The sequence below is a fragment of the Poecilia reticulata genome, chromosome 16 (genome assembly GCF_904066995.2).
Source record: "Poecilia reticulata chromosome 16, P_reticulata-male-v2, whole genome shotgun sequence".
NCBI lineage: Eukaryota > Metazoa > Chordata > Actinopteri > Cyprinodontiformes > Poeciliidae > Poecilia > Poecilia reticulata.
Window position 1 is genome coordinate 5,424,223 of NC_088845.1, and position 17,086 is coordinate 5,441,308.

Sequence of the window (17,086 nt, forward strand, 5' to 3'; positions counted from 1 at the left end):
ATGGTTAATGCTGGGCAGTGGTATAATGGTAACTGTGATGTGGAACTCAAATTTGTTTGTTACAATGGTGAGTAAAAATGTAGAGTTTATACATTTTGGTATAAAAAAATGAGGTTAATTTAAATTTGACTAACTTTTGTGTTTATTACAACAGAGTATAGGGCACGCAAAAAAAAGAAAATATGAGACTGTGACTTTATTCTCAAAATATTCACTTTATTCTAGAATTACTTTTATTCTCGCAATATTTATTTGCTTATTATTATGACCTTATTCTAGCATTATTTGGACTTTATTCTCATATGACTTTATTCCCGTAATTTTTTTTTATTTTTATTGTGACACTAACATTCTGTCATTTTTTGCTTCTTTTAAAATAAAACATGCTTTTGTTTTTATGCAGTTAAAGAGCACAATCTGAAACAGTTTGTGTTCATCGCAACTTTGGCAACATGGAGTTCTGCTCAAACGTACTGCAGAATGCATCACACCGACTTGGCAATGATTGAAAACGAGGCAGAAAACTCTGAAGTCAGACTCTTAATTCCAGTTGGAGTCGATGTTTGGATCGGTCTGTACCGAGTGCCGTGGAGCTGGTCTGACAAGAGTCCCAGCCGCTTCCAACGATGGGGATATTCTGAACCAAACAACAATGGGGGCATCCAGCACTGCGTCTGCGAGAATACACTGCATAAGTGGGGTGACGAAAGGTGTCAAGCCATCAAAGTTTTCATTTGCGAACAAGGTGATTGTTAAATAAGATGCTATGTCAAAAATACTCTTGTTTTTTTAATGACGCTGTAGTAGGGACAAATTTTGAGATCAATCTCTGAAAATTTCTAAAGAAAAATATAAACATTTCTAAGCTTGAAAAGTCAAAAATTTCCTTGAAAAAAATTCTGAAAGTTTCAATCAGAAAATTTATAGAAAAAAATATGTAAAATCTTGGAAATTTCAGAGTTTGAAAAGTCAAAAAAAAAAAATTCTGGAAAAAAAAAAAAAATTGAGACTAATCTCAGAAATGTCCAAGGAAAATCTTCTAAATTTATGAGATGGAAAAGTTAAAAATTACTAGAACAAAACTCAGAAATTTAGAGATTAAACTTAGAAATGTCATAGAAAAAAAGTTTGGAAAATTTTGAGTGAGCGCTTGAAAAATACTTAGAGATTGTGAAATTAAGCTCAGAAATTTTAATGAAACATGGAAATTTCTGAGTTTAGGAAATCCAAAATTTGCTGGAAAAACTTACATTTTGATCATCTCAGACATTTTCTTGAAAACATTTGGAAACTTCAGAGTTTGGAAAGTCAAAAAATTGCTGGAAAAAAACTCAAATTTTGATATGAATGAATTTTCTATTTTTTTTTTTCTAAGTACAATTTTTACTTTTTAGATTTACAAATTAACTCACTTTTCTCAAATTTGCTCCTTTTTTCTAGAAAGGCTGTAATACGCCATTATAGTTCTGTCTTGTGGTTGTGACACGCCTTATTTTTTTCTACTTAGTGGTAAAAACAAGCACCACTGTGAAAATGACGATGACGAGCGACGTCGATCTGACCGATCCAGCCGTCAACGCCCAGGTCCTCCAGCAGGTAAAGAGACCACATGTCCTTTTACTTGTCTCAATATAAATAAAGGAACGTGACAAAATGTACCCTTCCTCAGCTTGGCGCCTTGCTGACAAACCAGGGATGGACTGATTTCAAAGTGCAATGGAAGATTATCTCCAAGAAAAACAAAGAAAACTGAATGCAGCAAATTAACTGCTGATTTATAGGTCTTGTGATTTTACCTTTTGCTCAAATCAGACAGCAAATTATTGTAATAGAAAGTAATGGTATCTTAGGCTTTAAAGGGGACCTATTACACAAAATTGACTTTTTGTACATCTTTATGCTTACATTTTGGTTTCAACTGCTTCTAAAAATAAAAAAGAGACTGTTTTGGGGCTCAATAAAGTATTTTTTAATTGAATTGAATTTGAAAAAAAAAAAAAGCTGAGCTTGTTTTTAGGCAGTAAGTTATGGTTTTTTGGTTTCTGAGAAATGAGTTTCAAAAGCTTCCAGAGTCACAGTCAGGCACTTTGTCGTTACCTAGCAACCTCAGCCCGTCACCTAGCAACCCAACCTGAGTTCCGCCATGTTTGGGTAGCTGGTTTCACCGCTGAGTACGTTGTTAACGGAAAAGACCAGTGTTTTATTGTTGACTTACCATCCAGAAATATTACTTAATTATTTTGTGCAAAGAAAATGTAATGAACCTGTTTTTATACGCAGTGTAACAGGTCACCTTTAAAACAAGATACCTGAAAATAACGTAGCGCTTTAGCATATCATAAAGCTGCTAATTCAAAGTGAAGCATGAACAGATAAACTAAAACTGTGCAGCTGAATTTCCTCCATCCACTTTTAGAAGTAGATATAACCACATAGCCACTAGAACCGTTTAAGCATCCCTCATTTGATTAATAGTCTTGTTTTTAATGGAGTTGAACTGTAATGTCAGGCTGTTTTGCTTCTGTTTAAACTTTAAGCTGTATCAACTGCCCGGCTCAGATTTCCTCAGCAAGGAAATGAAGTTTAATAGCTTAGTATTTTTGTGTAATTGCAAGTCATAACAGAATGTGCAAAATGTAAACGAAACAATGCATGTCTTTTTCTTTCTTTCTATCTATTCTTAATCTGGTTGTGCAAACAAATCCAGGATTACTTACTAGTTTGTATTTGATAGTGTAGCGTAAGAAAATGTAAGACCACCATTTAATTTCAATATGTTATGCATTCTGGTTTAGTTCCAAAAGAGCTTTTAATAAAACCTTTAAATAAAAAAAACAAAACAAAAAATTGGCAGATTGATTTTATTTTGAAGTTACAGATTGAGGCAGACTAAATACAAAAACCCCCAGATTAATTAAAAGAAAAAAAAATTACCTCACATAATTTTTCTTTCACTTCACAACTATATGCTACTTTGAGTTGGTCTATTATATAAAATCATAATAAAATACATTTAAGTTTCTGTTTGTAATTTGAAAAAAACGTAAAAGTACTTCAAGGAGTATTTTAAGCTACTGCATGTGAAAGTTTTAGTTATGGACAACTTTATCCCCGTTTTCATATAAAATTATAATTTAGAAATTGCATTTAATATTTTCTGATTAGAACATTTGTTTGATGATCTAAAACATTTACTACAAGCATGACAAATTACTAAAAACAGATGAAATCTGCAAGGAGAAAAATACTTCTGTACAGCACATAGAGTATACGTGCAGGGTAACTTTATTTATTTACGTTAAATTGCTTTAAATTAGAGAAATCCACCATGATCAAATATACAATCTTGCTAAGACAAAGAAATGACTTACAAACATGTACCTCAAAGACAAACTTTGCATATGAAAATCAAAAGAAGCACCGTGAATTTTGAAGAAGGCGCCTTCCTTTCAATCCAAATAAGATGACGTCTAAACCTGCAAACACCAAGCAGCAGCACTTGACTTCAGTAGTACCTTAACATTTGCTGCATTTTCAGCTGCTTCGGTTCGCTTTCACACAGTGTTGTGCCAAACGATCCAGTTACTGAAAAACCTGTTCCCCTCCTCGCCTGTGGGAGGCGCTGCACCAAGAACCACTGAAGAAACACCAAGAACCACATGAAAACCTCGGAAGAAGACACTGAGCAGAACTTCCTTCTTCACAAAATGTAAATAAAAATGAAGTGGTGGTGTTGTTACTCAACAACAACTCTTACCAGTTGTTGAGGAATCCAATAACTGGATTGTTTCTCAACAACAAGCTTTGGGGAAAAAAGCCACAAACCATTTGATTTCAACCGCTAGCGCGAGGTTAGCACATTTGTTTTGGTCGTATTTACCCAGAACACTTTGCGTTTTAATTAGCTTTCTGCATTTGGAGTGACCACTAGTCCATCATATGCATTCAAATCGTGACTCAGTTGACTTAAACCGAACCGAGGACTAGATTTTTAGACGGACCAGAGTTCGTTTTTTTGTTCCAAATCAGTTTTATCTCTTCAGAATAAACCAAACAAACTAACTAAAGTGGACAAAACCTGGCTGGTGTGAAACAGATTCAGATGACAGTAGAGGATTATTAATGTTTGTGTATGCTGCTGAACGCGGTTGCCGGTGGATTAGGGAACCTGAGGAAACATGCAAAGAGGTCAGATTAGCGCAGCTGCACAAGTGTTTCTGTTTAAGCCGTCAGACAGTTAGGCAGACAGTTTTTTCAAAACTTCAAGTCTGTTTCAAAATGTTCAAATTCAGATTCGACAATAAGCATCTTTTTTAAACGGATTTACATATTTTATACATCATACATTATATATTGTGTTTACAGTAGGAACCACCATACAATTGTGATGATAAAAATTGTGTTTGAGACATCTGAGCTTTTGCTAAATATATAAATAAATATGCTTATCCTGTGAGTAATTAAGTTTTTGCTGATTATTTTTGTTCATTATTCCTGAACGTGAAGCACTCTCTCTTGGACAGTTCCACATTCATAAGGTTTGTTACATAAAAAGTAATGTAACTTGGAAAAACTACTTTAAAAAAAAAAAAAAAATTTACATTAACTGTGTCCCAAACAGCACTGGTCTTTAAGGATGTGACACTTCTTAAAAGGTCTAAAATATTACATCGCCTTTTCTTCAAATGCAAATATGTTTTATTTTTGAGAATTGCTTCAAGGCAGGAGCAGAGTTTCCTTTGAGAAGGTTTGATACGATGGCATATTATGGTCACAGTAGATTTTTTATTTTTTAATTTAAAGATTAATATCAGAAATTTACTATAAAAAACTTGAAAATTTTTGACTCATGTCATGTCTCAGAAATTTCCGAAATTTTTTCTAGTAACTTTCTGATTGATTTTAAATTTTATAGAAAAAAAACCGACATTTCTGAGTTTCCAAACTTTAAAAATGTACTACCAAAAAACTCTAAAATTTTGAGATTAACCTCAGAAATGTTCTAAAAATTAATTTTTAACATTTTCAACTTTTGAAACTCAGAACATTTCCAAAAATCAAGCATTTTTGACATTTGAAACTCCATAATTTCCATGTTTTTTTTATTTGTCCAATTATTCTAAACACTTCTGAGATTAATTAAAAATTTTCTGAAGGTTTACATTTTTTTATATATTTTTGAGCTCAGAAATTTTCTTACTCTTTCTAAAAACATTAGCCAAATTGTATTATATTTACTCTAATCTGTTCTATATACAATAAGCTGTTGTAGTTTTGTGAATATGACAAATATTCTAATTCTTATTGGTTAGTTTTATTAAATACTACAACTGAAAAATAATTTTAATGACTGTAAAAGGATTTTTTTTGCAAAGAAAATAGTTTCACACAAAAAGATGCGGTTAAAATAAACTAAACATTGCCCTCATGAGGCTGATTTTAATGGGATTTTAGATTGTTTCAATTTACTTAGTACCTAAGGTGCAGAATGCTACTTTTTTCACACCTTTTCTTGGTCAATATTCAGGTTTTTGTCTGAGCTCCTGCTTGCAGTCCCCTCTACGAAAGTACTACTATGTTGACAAGTTATTGACCTGGCCTCAAGCTCAGCAGTACTGCAGGGAGCATTACACCGACCTGGCCACGTTTGAGAGCATGGACGATATTAACAGGCTGGAACCTAATATTTCCTATTCCTGGGCCTGGATCGGACTCTGGGATGATCCGAATGCCTGGAAATCTGAAATGGGCAACGAGTCCAACTCCTGGAGATGGTCTGTGACTGGAGAAACCAGTAAAGCTGGTTACCAGTTGTGGGCCACTGGTGATCCAAACTTTACAGAAGGAAAGGAGACGCGTGTGACGATCTATGCTGGAAAGTGGTATGATAAATCCTGTGACATAAAGAACAGCTTTGCTTGTTACACTGGTGAGAATATTTAACATTTTACTGACAGACTTTATGCAATCACCACTACAATCCTGTTTGTCTTAATAATATAAAAAGTATTTGTTCAAGTTAAGTTTATTGTGCTTATTAGACTTGAAAGGGAAAGTATTATACAAACATTTTGGGTCACAGCTGGTTCAATAAAAAGCCCAAGTGCTTAAAAAAACAGTCATTTTTTGAGTTAATGGTGTCTGGAAAATGAGTCTTTTCAAAAACTTTCAGGATGTAGTGCAAACACACAAAATCTTACCAAGTAATTTTGGTTGAGTTTCTTGTGCAACTATCTTACTACACTTGAAGTGAAATAATCTGCCAATGTAACAAATACTTTTTCATCAATATTTAGGAATTATTGACTTAAAACAAACTCATGTTTCTTGCTGAAAAGTTACTGGTGAGTTAGTTTTGTTTTATTTCAATTTTAGCAAAATATTTGCACAATAAAAGACCAAAATACTTAGCAATATTTTGTGTTTTTGCAGTGTGTTGAGTCACAATCAACAGCAACTAGACTGTTGCTGTTGATGGACAGATTTCAAGATGCAATGGAAAATTCTGCCAAAGAAAAAGGACAGAAATTAATGTACAGATCTTCACTACAACTCGGCTGCTTAATGTTGTTTTCTGCAAATTCTGAGTCTAAAACAAAATAATTTTATCATGTTATCAAATATATGAACAAAAATAACTGCTTGTTCATATATTTGAATAAAAACACCCTTCCATAAGGTGTTTTTTGCTGTTTCCTAGCAACCACAGCAAAGCCCACCCCAGTTACCTAGCAACCTATCAGAGTTCTAGAGCATTTGGTCAGCTGACCAAACTACAATCTCATAAGAATGATTTTGTGCACAAACATGTAATGAAAATGACCTTAATGCCCACAGACCATCCTAATCTGTTCAAGGAAGAACAGTAGGTTACCTTTATTATTTTTATGTGTTTGACATAATTAGAAACCACATTTTCAGGAGAGATTTTTTTCATTGTAAGATATGTCAAAGTTGTAAAAACAAGGGAAAGATTTTCACCAAAGTCAAACTTTGCATATGAAAATATTGTAAGCCTCATTTGTACATTCCTCCCTCAAGGTCAGAGTCGCTGCTCTTTCCGCTGTTTTTGCATTTGATCCAAAACTACTGTAGTTTTTCTGAAACAAGCTTTCTAGAACTGAGAAGTAAAGTCTGACTGAACTTTGGTCAATAAAATCCAGACATAAACCAAATGTTTTAGCATCTACAGCACTAATGTCACTGGTATCAACTAGAAATGGGTTGTTATTCAGTAACAAACTATATTAATTTTTTTATAAACAAATGATAATAAAACCACAAATAGATATGATTTTCCTTTTCCATAAACTGTGCACTAATCCTCCACTCTATTAGTCCTGTGCATATTTATATGTATTTGCAAGTCTAAGTAATAAAATGTTAGTTGATCCACACTGAGTTGAGCAAAGAAAAAACATCCAATATAATTGTTTGTTTTTTCAGGTTATGTCAAATCAAGTTGACTTAAGTTTATCTGTAAAGCACATTTCAGCAACTGTGAAGTTCAAAGAGCTTTACAGGATAAAAACATCACATAGTCACCAATTACTGAACAAACAATAAACATTACATCTGGTCAGATGCCGTCATCAACGTCATCAATTCATATCAAAGATGGTGATAAATGTTTCACTTACTAGTCAAAGTTAACTCTAAATAACTCAGTGATTCAACTCTTCTGCAGTTTTCTAGGAGGTTTGTGGTGCAAACTTGTGAAGACACTAATAAATGTTACTAAAGTTAAATACATGGATGAGTTTCTCTAGATCTTGCTGCAAAATTAATGATTTAATCCTGGAAACGTTCTTCAGGTGATAGAAGTCTGATTTTGTAACTGTTTTTATGCGTCTCTGGAGGTTCAGATTTTTCTATCTGTAAATATTGAAGCTTTGTGCAATGACCTGTCCATGTTGAGGAGGGAAAGGGGAACACTTGGTGTCCATAACTTACTAAGTAAAACTTTGCATATGTAAATTTCATTTTCCAGTGTGGATTACTTCAGCCTCACCTTCCTTTTTATCCACAAAACCCGAGACCTCAGGTCTACAACACCAAGCAGCTGCACTCTGACTAGTAAGTATAATTTATATGTTGCAGACTATCAGCTAAGCCGTATTTTAGATGGTTACAATAAGTTTTGATTCATACATTTTGGACAAATAATTTAGGTTTAGCTTGATTTTATGGACATTTTTCCATCGAGTTGTGAATTTTATAAAACCTTTATGTTTTTGATCTTTTAATGTTTTGCTACTTTTTTCTTCTCTGAGTTACTGAAGCTTTGAAATTCTTGTTTCCACTTTCTGCAGAAAAACCAACAATGAACCAACAAATGACTGCATTTCTTCTGCTCTTTGGTAAGAACCCCAACCTGAAAGGCTTCAAACAATAAACAGAGATTTGCTTCCAAGGTTTAAAGTTTTCATCAGAAATAGTTTACAAATGATTATAAAGTGACTTTTTGTGTTCTTGTTTTATATCACGTCTCAGTTCATTTTGCCCTACAGCAAATGTGTCAAACTTGAGGCCCGTGGGCCAAATCCAGCCCACTGTAGCTTTTTATGTGGCCCCCTAGATCAGTGTTTTTCAACCTTTTTTGAGCCAAGGTACGTTATTTTAATTGAAAAAATCTCGAGGCACACCACCAACCAAAAATGTAAACAAAGATACTCTGTAGCCGCCTATATTACATATTTAGTCATTCTTATCAAAGTTTCTTGAATAGGAATCAAATAAACACAAAAATGCATTTTTATCACATTTTACATTTCTTATTTCAAATTGCACTTAACATGTTCACTTCAAAAAATACCCCTGAACAGTGTCACAACACTGTGGTGTTAAATTTAAAGAAGTTGTAGAAAACTTCAAACTGTTTTACAAACTAATCCACCAGCATTCTTTTAGCCGGAATACAGAAAATAATTCTTATTCTGAAAGAAGCAATAATATTTGGGAAACATTTCACTTCATATTCACTTTTACAATATGAAGAGTTGCATGTACAGAATGTCAAAATCTGTATATTTTACCCATGAAAACAGATCTTATTTCCTGGCAGAAATTGAAAGACAAAACTCTTCCTCAACAACTCTCAGTCTCTCTGGTTTTAGTTTTTATAGTAGCCAGGCTTGAGAAGCTCATTTCACACAGATATGTTGTGGGAAATGGACTCATGTTGTTCCCAACTACTGCTGAGCTTCTCTGTCTTTTCCATCACTGTCGTCACAGTCTTGCTAGATACGATGCTCTCACCGCTACCTGTAACATTCATGCATCACTAATTCTCTTGTTGTAATGTAAAATGCTGTGTACCTACTGCCATCTACTGATAAAAAAAATAACATGATTACGCCGCTAGTCACTGCTACAACAGACACTCGAAGATGGCATTATTTGCAGATAATTAATTTTCAAAAAAATATTTTAAAATCAATTACCGTATTTTTCAAACTATAGCGCGCACCATACTAGCGCCTTCAATTAAAAACAAAAAAACACTGGAAGCTGCTCTCGGTTTTCCATAAGGACCCAGCAGAGGGCTGCTTCCTAATAAATTTGCTGCATATATTAATTACGCAGCACTCCGTCTCCAAAGCGGAACCATGGTTTCGTTCACACCGAGCTTAAATGCAGCGGCTCTATTTCCCTCCCGTCAAGATTGACAGCCCGCAACTTAAAAGCTGCATGATATGAGTTTGAAAACGTTTCTCTGTCGTGCCTGCTGCTAGCATGTGGTTGAAAATTAGCACGTTCTTCTTTTGATTTACAATTTTGACTTCTAATGATTCACTTCCTGCTAGAGAGCCCCCTGGTGGTTGACGAAAAATACACAGCAAAGCCACATCGGGCTACAATCCGCATGGTTCAAAGCTTAGGAAAAAAAGTAGCAGCTTATAGTCCGGAAAATACGGTACCGTAGGTGACATTGAATAATTTCCACGGCACACCTGACGATCACTCACGGCACACTAGTGTGCCGCGGAACAGTGGTTGAAAAACACTGCCCTAGATTCTAGATTTACTAGGTGTGCTTAAATATCATGTTATCAGTCAAATCAATGCAATTTTTATCTGTTTACTGCCAAATTATATCAGTTGATCCAGTTTGTTATAAATTATCATGGAAATTCATACAAAAATCAACAAATCCTTGCACTTTTTTGCGCTAGTACATAATTTTCGAGTTAATTGCAGATTTTTCTCAAAAATTGTCAAAACAGAGCCTCTTTTTTAGAGATTTTTGGACAGTTCTCGAAAATGACATCCCTAAAAGGATTCCCATATATCTCAGGAACTACAAGGTGTATTTGACTCGTTCAGGTATCAAATAAAGGTAATATTCCAGAGAATACTCCAGATGTCTAAAGAGCAACATTTGTATTACTGAGAAAGAACAAATACATATGGCACACAGTGGAAAAAAATACAAATAATAAATTCTAATAAAATACATTACATAATGTGGATTTTCCTTAAAAGCAGTGGAAACCCAGAACTTCTAGAAATTCACAATACAGGTCCTGACCACTTACTGGACCAAATTTCATTCCAAAAAAAATTAAGTTTAGAAAGGAATTGGTTGATAAAATTCCAGGCGAACATTCAAAATATGACATTTTTGGACATTTTGGCATCATGTGTGCAATTACAAATTTCTCTTTTTTATTTAATTTATTAATTTTTTTACCCCAACCTACATCTTGCTATAAATATTATTTGTAATTAATGACAGTGATTAAAAAAAAACTATATTGTTTTTTAAAAAACAATGTGAGTGAATTTCTACTAAAAAGCACTGTCCTGGGCGCTCTGGTCATAAAAAGCATCGAGTCGGAAAACCAAACCTACAGGCAGATTTTCTGCAGGCCATTGGTTGATTTGGGTGATTGACACATCTATCAGCCAATAGAATCAGGGGGGAGGATTACAAAATCCCTTAGCAACATCATTCACCAATCACAAACGAGCTAAAATGTATTCGCGTAAATGACTGGAAAGCTCCAGCTGTGCGCTAACAAAGGAAGTCGTTTGAGTTTGTAGGCGGTATCCATGGAGACAGAAAAGTTGGAAAATAGTGAGAAATCACATCAGTGTGACACAAGGACAATGGATTACAGTACCTGAGTGGAAATATTTACTCTATATCATGGACCGTGAACGTGACAAAAAAAGGTAGGACTAAATTTATCTTTTTAGCTTCGTGAAATTAGCTGTTTTTTTTTTTTGTCTTTGGCTACTGGTTCAGTGAGTTTTGCACATAGCATGGTGATTCTGGTATTGTTGGAAACAACAGAGTCTGGGTTTTAACCTGATAAGTAGTTTGTGTGGGCAGGGCCATGATGCGCTGGCGTTGCTGCGTGTTTACCAGGTGTGGGTCGTTAGCATCTAATTATGTTCTTTCTTTCTTCTTTCTTTTTTTATGCTTAGTGTTTGAGCTGGGAGTTGCTTATTGTATAGCATGTGCTTAGATTGACCTTGTTAGCAGAAGTGCTGCCGGACCCAATATTGGGTCCTTTTTGGAGCATAGTGTTAATTGTGCTAAACGGCTGCATCAGCCTTAATTGATGTCAGATTGTAGTACTATACAGCGAGTAAGAAAGTCACATTTACCGTCATAAAGTGTAAATATCGCAAATATTTACAAATTAGCGCCGCAACACTTTGATTTTTATTGCAAAAACCACAAAAACAATCACAAAGTCCTGTTCAGTAATATTATTTACTTTTAAGAATTAATTTATATTTTAACAGTTTGTGAGCAGGTTTTATCAATACAAACTGGCCCTTTAAGAGGATTCATGATCTTGATTTGCCCCAAAACGAAAATGAGTTTGACATCCTGATCTAAACAGTCTAAAGTTGTACAATGTAATTTTTCAGTTACGGTTTAAAAGGCCGGTTAGAGAAAAGTAGTGAAAAAAGATAAAGAGAAACAACGATGGAGACAATCGATCAATAGCTCAAATATTCAACTTTTGTTACTGTTGATGCTACCGTGTGTTGTGGAAACATTCTGCTGTTGTCCGTTTCTCCCGTCGTATTGAGCTTATTTAATCAAACATCACAAAATGTAAAAATATTAAGGAATTATTTACTTTAACAAGAGCTGATATCTTGCTGAAAAGTTACTAGACTGTCTTATTTAAAGTGTACCAAGTTATTTGCATTAGAAACCAAAAATATTTGGTTAGATTTTGTGTTTTTGCAGTGTTTGTCCCACTATGTTGGGCATGAATAAGTCTTTATAGAGCGACAGCCATCATGTAAATCCTATTTTGTAAATATTCAGGACTTTGCCTCGGTTCCTGCTCCCAGTTCCCACCACGCTGGTACTTCTACGTCAACCAGCCGCTGACCTGGACTAAAGCTCAGCAGTACTGCAGGGAGCATTACACCGACCTGGCCACGTTTGAAAACATGGACGACATAAACGCGCTACAAGCTCCTTTCTCCTATTCCTCGGCCTGGATTGGACTCTGGGATGACCCGAATGCCTGGAAATCTGTACTGGGCAACGGGCCCAATTCCTGGAGATGGTCTGCAACCGGAGAAACCAGTAAAACTGGTTACGAGTCGTGGTCTACCAAAAATCCAGATTACTTCAAGGCAACTGAGACGTGTGTAGTTTCGTACTACGATGGATTATGGGTAGATGTACCATGTTCATCGTTATGCACATTTCTTTGTTACAATGGTAAGAAAAACCATAAGTTTATAGATTTTACCTGCAGTTCATAATAAATATTACCAATTAGAAAGAAACTAATGCCTTCAAAAAGCAACATTTTTTTAATCTGCATCCCTCACTTCTTTATTTTTCCTCATATTCTCACCATCCTGTATTTGTTCAGTTGTTTTAATTCTGCTTTTTAGTGAAGCTTTAGTCTAATTTTCATCTATTTTCAAAGTAATAGTTCTTGTTTGAAGATTTTTAAATCTGACGTATAAAATTAGAAAAAGATGCTCCTAAACATGAAGAATAAACATGTATTGAGTCAATAATACAGAAAATAAATTTAAAATTGATTGTTAATGTTTCCAATCATCTTCTCACAAAGACGATAAATAATTTATGTTTGATTGGATCTAATAAAAACACAAAAACATCAAATGTTGACAGTCAACAAATGTTTTTAGATTTTTAACACCAATAGATTGATTACCAAAAAGCAGATAATCAACTAAACAACAAAAACACTAAATCTTACTAAATATTTTTGGTTTAGTTTCTAATGCAAATATTTTAGTTCACTTGAAATAAGACAAATCCAACAAGTAACTTCTCAGAGTTGCTTGATTTAAGTCTATCATTCTAGGACATTGTTTTATAATAGTAATGGTTCCACTGGCAGATTATTTCACTTATTACATAAGAAAAATGTTTGTTACAAGTGAAATAATCTGCCAATGAAACGAGTAGTTTTTCATAAATACTAAGGATTATTGGCAAGCTGATATAGACGTCTGCAAGATATATGAGCTTCTAAATTAGTATTGTTTTATTTTAAGCGAACTAAGATATTTGTACTAGAAACTAGACCAAAAATACTTGGTAAGATTTTGCGTTTTTGCAGTGTACTACATAGTTCCTGCATGCTAAACAGACCCGTTTCTTTTGTTTGGTTTAATAAATAGTTTTGTTATTAAGCGTTGGTCCACTGTCCATTGTAATCTAAGATTTCAATGCTTTTAGATGAAATTGCAGATTTAGTTTGTGCCTGGCCCCCTTAACATAAAACATCGAGACACGGCCCTGGAGAAATCCATTGTTTAACTGACTCTTATTCTTTTGCAGTTACACAGCAAAATGTGAAGAAGTTTTTTTACATCTCAACTAAGAAAACCTGGAGTTCTGCTCAAACGTACTGCAGGGAAAACTACCTTGACTTGGCAACGATTGAGAACCAGCAGGAAAACGATGTAGCTAAAAAGTTGATACCGACCTCAGACATGAGTTGGATCGGTCTGTACCGAGTGCCGTGGACTTGGTCCGATGGGAGCCCCAGCTCGTTCAGACACTGGACCTCTACCGGGCCAACAAACAGCGACGGTACTCTGCACTGCGCCACTGAGAATAATTTACATGAGTGGAGTGATGCAAACTGTGATGCTCCCCATGTTTTCATCTGCCATCAAGGTGATCAGAAACGGAGCAGCGTAAAAAATTAACAGCAACATTTTGGTTTACTTAACCTTTATTTAGCCATATAATGTCTTTGAAATTAAATATTTACTTTGTTCCAACAAATATTGATTTAGAAAATAAATATTATGTTTGGAACAAAACATTTAATTTGCAAACTAAATATTTTATTTGAAAGCTAAATCAATAGTTTGCAAACTAAATATTTCAATTTACTTTGGAAATCAGTATTTAGTTTGGAAAACATCCATCCATTTTCTTACACCCTTGTCCCTCAGTGGGGTCGGGAGGGTTGCTGGTGCATCTCCAGCTAGCGTTCCGGGCGAGAGGTGGGTTCACCCTGGACAGGTCGCCAGTCTGTCACAGGGCAACACAGAGACACACAGGACACACAACCATGCACACACACACTCACACCTAGGGAGAATTTAGACAGATTAACCAAATTAACCTGACAGTCATGTTTTTGGACTGTGGGAGGAAAGCGGAGTACCAGGAGAAAACCCACGCATGCACAGGGAGAACATGCAAACTCCATGCAGAAAGACCGGGGCCGGGAATCGAACCCAGAACCTTCTTGCTGCAAGGCAACAGCTCTACCAACTGCGCCAGTGTGCAGCCCATTTGAAAAACACAGCAATATTTAATTTGGAATCAAACATTCAGTTTTAAAATTGGATTATAAATATTTAGTTTGAAAACTAAATACTGTACTTTCCTTGATCAAATTAAATTCTATATTTAATTTGAAAGCTAAATATATAGTTTGTAAACCAAATATTTAGCTCTATAAAATAAATATATAGTTTGTAAACCAAATATTTAGTTTTATAAACTAAATATATAGTTTGTAAACTACATATTTACTATAATATTTTAAAATTTATAAATGTGTGAATAACATGGTGAAAATATGACTTTGAAAAATGAACATCCACATTTTTTTTTCTTTGACGGACTAAATAAACCGAAATATTGCTGTTAGTTTTTTAGTGTGCAACTTTAAAATCAGCATGTTTGGCTGCTCCTTTGTGACACTGAGTTTTGTTTCTGCTCAGTGACAAAGAAGGTCAGCCTTGTGAAGATGACGACTGTGACCGATGCCGACCTGACCGATCCGGACATCAGCGCCCGGCTCCTCCAGCAGGTACTCCAGACTCTCTGACCTCCTTATGGTTCATCACATCAAACAGGAATTTCACACATTTTGCCCTTCCACAGCTTGGCGCCTTACTGACAAGTCAGGGATGGACTGATTTCAAAATACAGTGGAAGATTACACCCAAGAAAGAAGGACAAAAATGAAAGCGCAGGACATCAGTGTGATTAATGTTGTCTGCATATTTATACTCTGTACAGAACTCGAACCACTGTTGGTGATAATACAGTAAATCTGTCTCTATAGAACCAAAAATAACTATCCTCTGTAATTAACAATCATTTTAATGTCAGCGTAATGCTTTTAAAGTTTTCATCTGATTAATTTACTAATCACTTGATGATGATTTTAAACTTGAAGCCAGAAGGATATCTATATGCAAAAGTCACACTTCACATGTTTTTACTCTTCCAGCCCAATGTTTGAAAATTCTCCTTTGGGGATCAATAAACTGTTTTTGAATTGAATTGGAAGACACCCAGCTGTTTTTAGGCAATAATAATGTTTTTTGGTGTCTGGAAAATGAGTTTCAAAAACCTCCCGAATTCTGAGTCACAATCAACGGCCACTGCGCCGTTACCATAGCAACGCCAGCCGGGTCCAGACCGTTACCTAGCAACGCAAGCTGAGCTCCAGCATGTTTGGGCAGCTGGTTTTACTGCTGACTTACCTTCCAGAATCCACTCGCTGCATTCTTGTTGTTTATGCAGGAGGCTCTACTTCTGCTATTCAAAGACGTACGGTTCTGTGATTGTACATCTGTTTGCAGCCATTTCTACGTGTGAGTAAATGCTGAGTTGGGGGCGTGGCCAACAGCACCTGATTTGAATTTAAAGAGACAAAACTATTAGGGAAATGTTGAAATGTGCTCCTTTTTTTCTATCTACAAAGACCCTAATATGCTGCCAAACTGAATGAGCTTCATGAACGTCTTTTCAAATTTCCCTATAAGTTACTCATCTGCAATCTATTTATTTGTGTACGAATCGTCTCTTATGTTTTACATTTCCTTTAGTTATTAATCTGCTATTCCAGGATGCATTAGAAAAAAAATCTTCTGATATTGTTGATGTTTCCCACAATGTCATGATTCTTTTATAAATCTTAGTCCCGTCTTTACTTCTTTCTTACTTCCTTTATCATTCATATTGTATTTTAATTGGGTTTAGATATCTGTGGTTTTTTAATATTGTTTTTATTAGTCACTTTTATATCTTTTTGAACGTGGTTTCTCCTGCATTTTATATTTTATTTACATTTTTTCCTCGTTGTTGATAGCAACTTGTTCTTTAAATGAAATCTGACGGATTAATTTTTTAAGGTATGTACATTAGGCAATAACTTAAGAGTACAATATATTAATGTGAAAAATAATTGTATTTTTTATGTGAAACTATGAAATATATGACTGTGCACCAGGGCCACATATAAAGAGAAGTACATTTCCACCAAAACACGTTGAAATTAATCTCAGACATTTATAAACATCAATTAAATTTTTGAGCTCCAAAACTAGAACATTTGTAAGAATATAAAAATAAACAGTTTGTAACAGTTATATTAACGTTTAGGGCTGGATGGTACCACAATTTAAGCCTTTCACATCAGTCGATATAATAGATTAGTTATTTGTTTTAAACATGTGAAGTTCTGCCAAACTGGAGGTGACATTTCCTGTTTTATCCAGTTTTCATTCCACACTGTTGTTTTTATTTTTAGGCGGTTATGAGGCACAGTGGAGAAACATTAAACTGCTGCTGCGCCAGTTACTCAACAGG

The 17,086-nt window shown here is 34.8% G+C and overlaps 1 protein-coding gene and 2 long non-coding RNA genes across 3 annotated transcripts; all 3 read left to right on the top strand.

Moving 5' to 3' along the window:
- The first annotated feature begins 223 nt into the window (after positions 1 to 223).
- LOC145547657 (uncharacterized) lies at positions 224 to 3,725 on the top strand. The gene is made up of 3 exons (XR_014083953.1): positions 224 to 745; positions 1,508 to 1,596; positions 1,670 to 3,725. It is a non-coding gene; the product is annotated as an uncharacterized LOC145547657 (long non-coding RNA).
- A 2,748-nt stretch (positions 3,726 to 6,473) lies between these two features.
- On the top strand, positions 6,474 to 8,413 carry LOC145547643 (uncharacterized). The gene is made up of 3 exons (XR_014083941.1): positions 6,474 to 6,533; positions 7,991 to 8,076; positions 8,313 to 8,413. It is a non-coding gene; the product is annotated as an uncharacterized LOC145547643 (long non-coding RNA).
- A 2,547-nt stretch (positions 8,414 to 10,960) lies between these two features.
- On the top strand, positions 10,961 to 16,620 carry LOC145547732 (low affinity immunoglobulin epsilon Fc receptor-like). The gene is made up of 5 exons (XM_081597617.1): positions 10,961 to 11,178; positions 12,296 to 12,700; positions 13,802 to 14,143; positions 15,208 to 15,296; positions 15,371 to 16,620. The coding sequence occupies exons 2-5, from the start codon at positions 12,424 to 12,426 to the stop codon at positions 15,452 to 15,454; spliced, it is 792 nt and encodes a 263-aa protein (XP_081453743.1). The 5' UTR covers positions 10,961 to 11,178; positions 12,296 to 12,423; the 3' UTR covers positions 15,455 to 16,620.
- Positions 16,621 to 17,086: the final 466 nt, after the last annotated feature.

Bases quoted from the DNA above. Each gene is read 5' to 3' on its own strand.
- LOC145547732 (XM_081597617.1), top strand. From the start codon at position 12,424: ATGGACGACATAAACGCGCTACAAGCTCCTTTCTCCTATTCCTCGGCC. The intron at 14,144-15,207 runs GTGATCAGAAAC...GTTTCTGCTCAG, and splicing joins TGTTTTCATCTGCCATCAAG to TGACAAAGAAGGTCAGCCTT. The intron at 15,297-15,370 runs GTACTCCAGACT...GCCCTTCCACAG, and splicing joins GCGCCCGGCTCCTCCAGCAG to CTTGGCGCCTTACTGACAAG.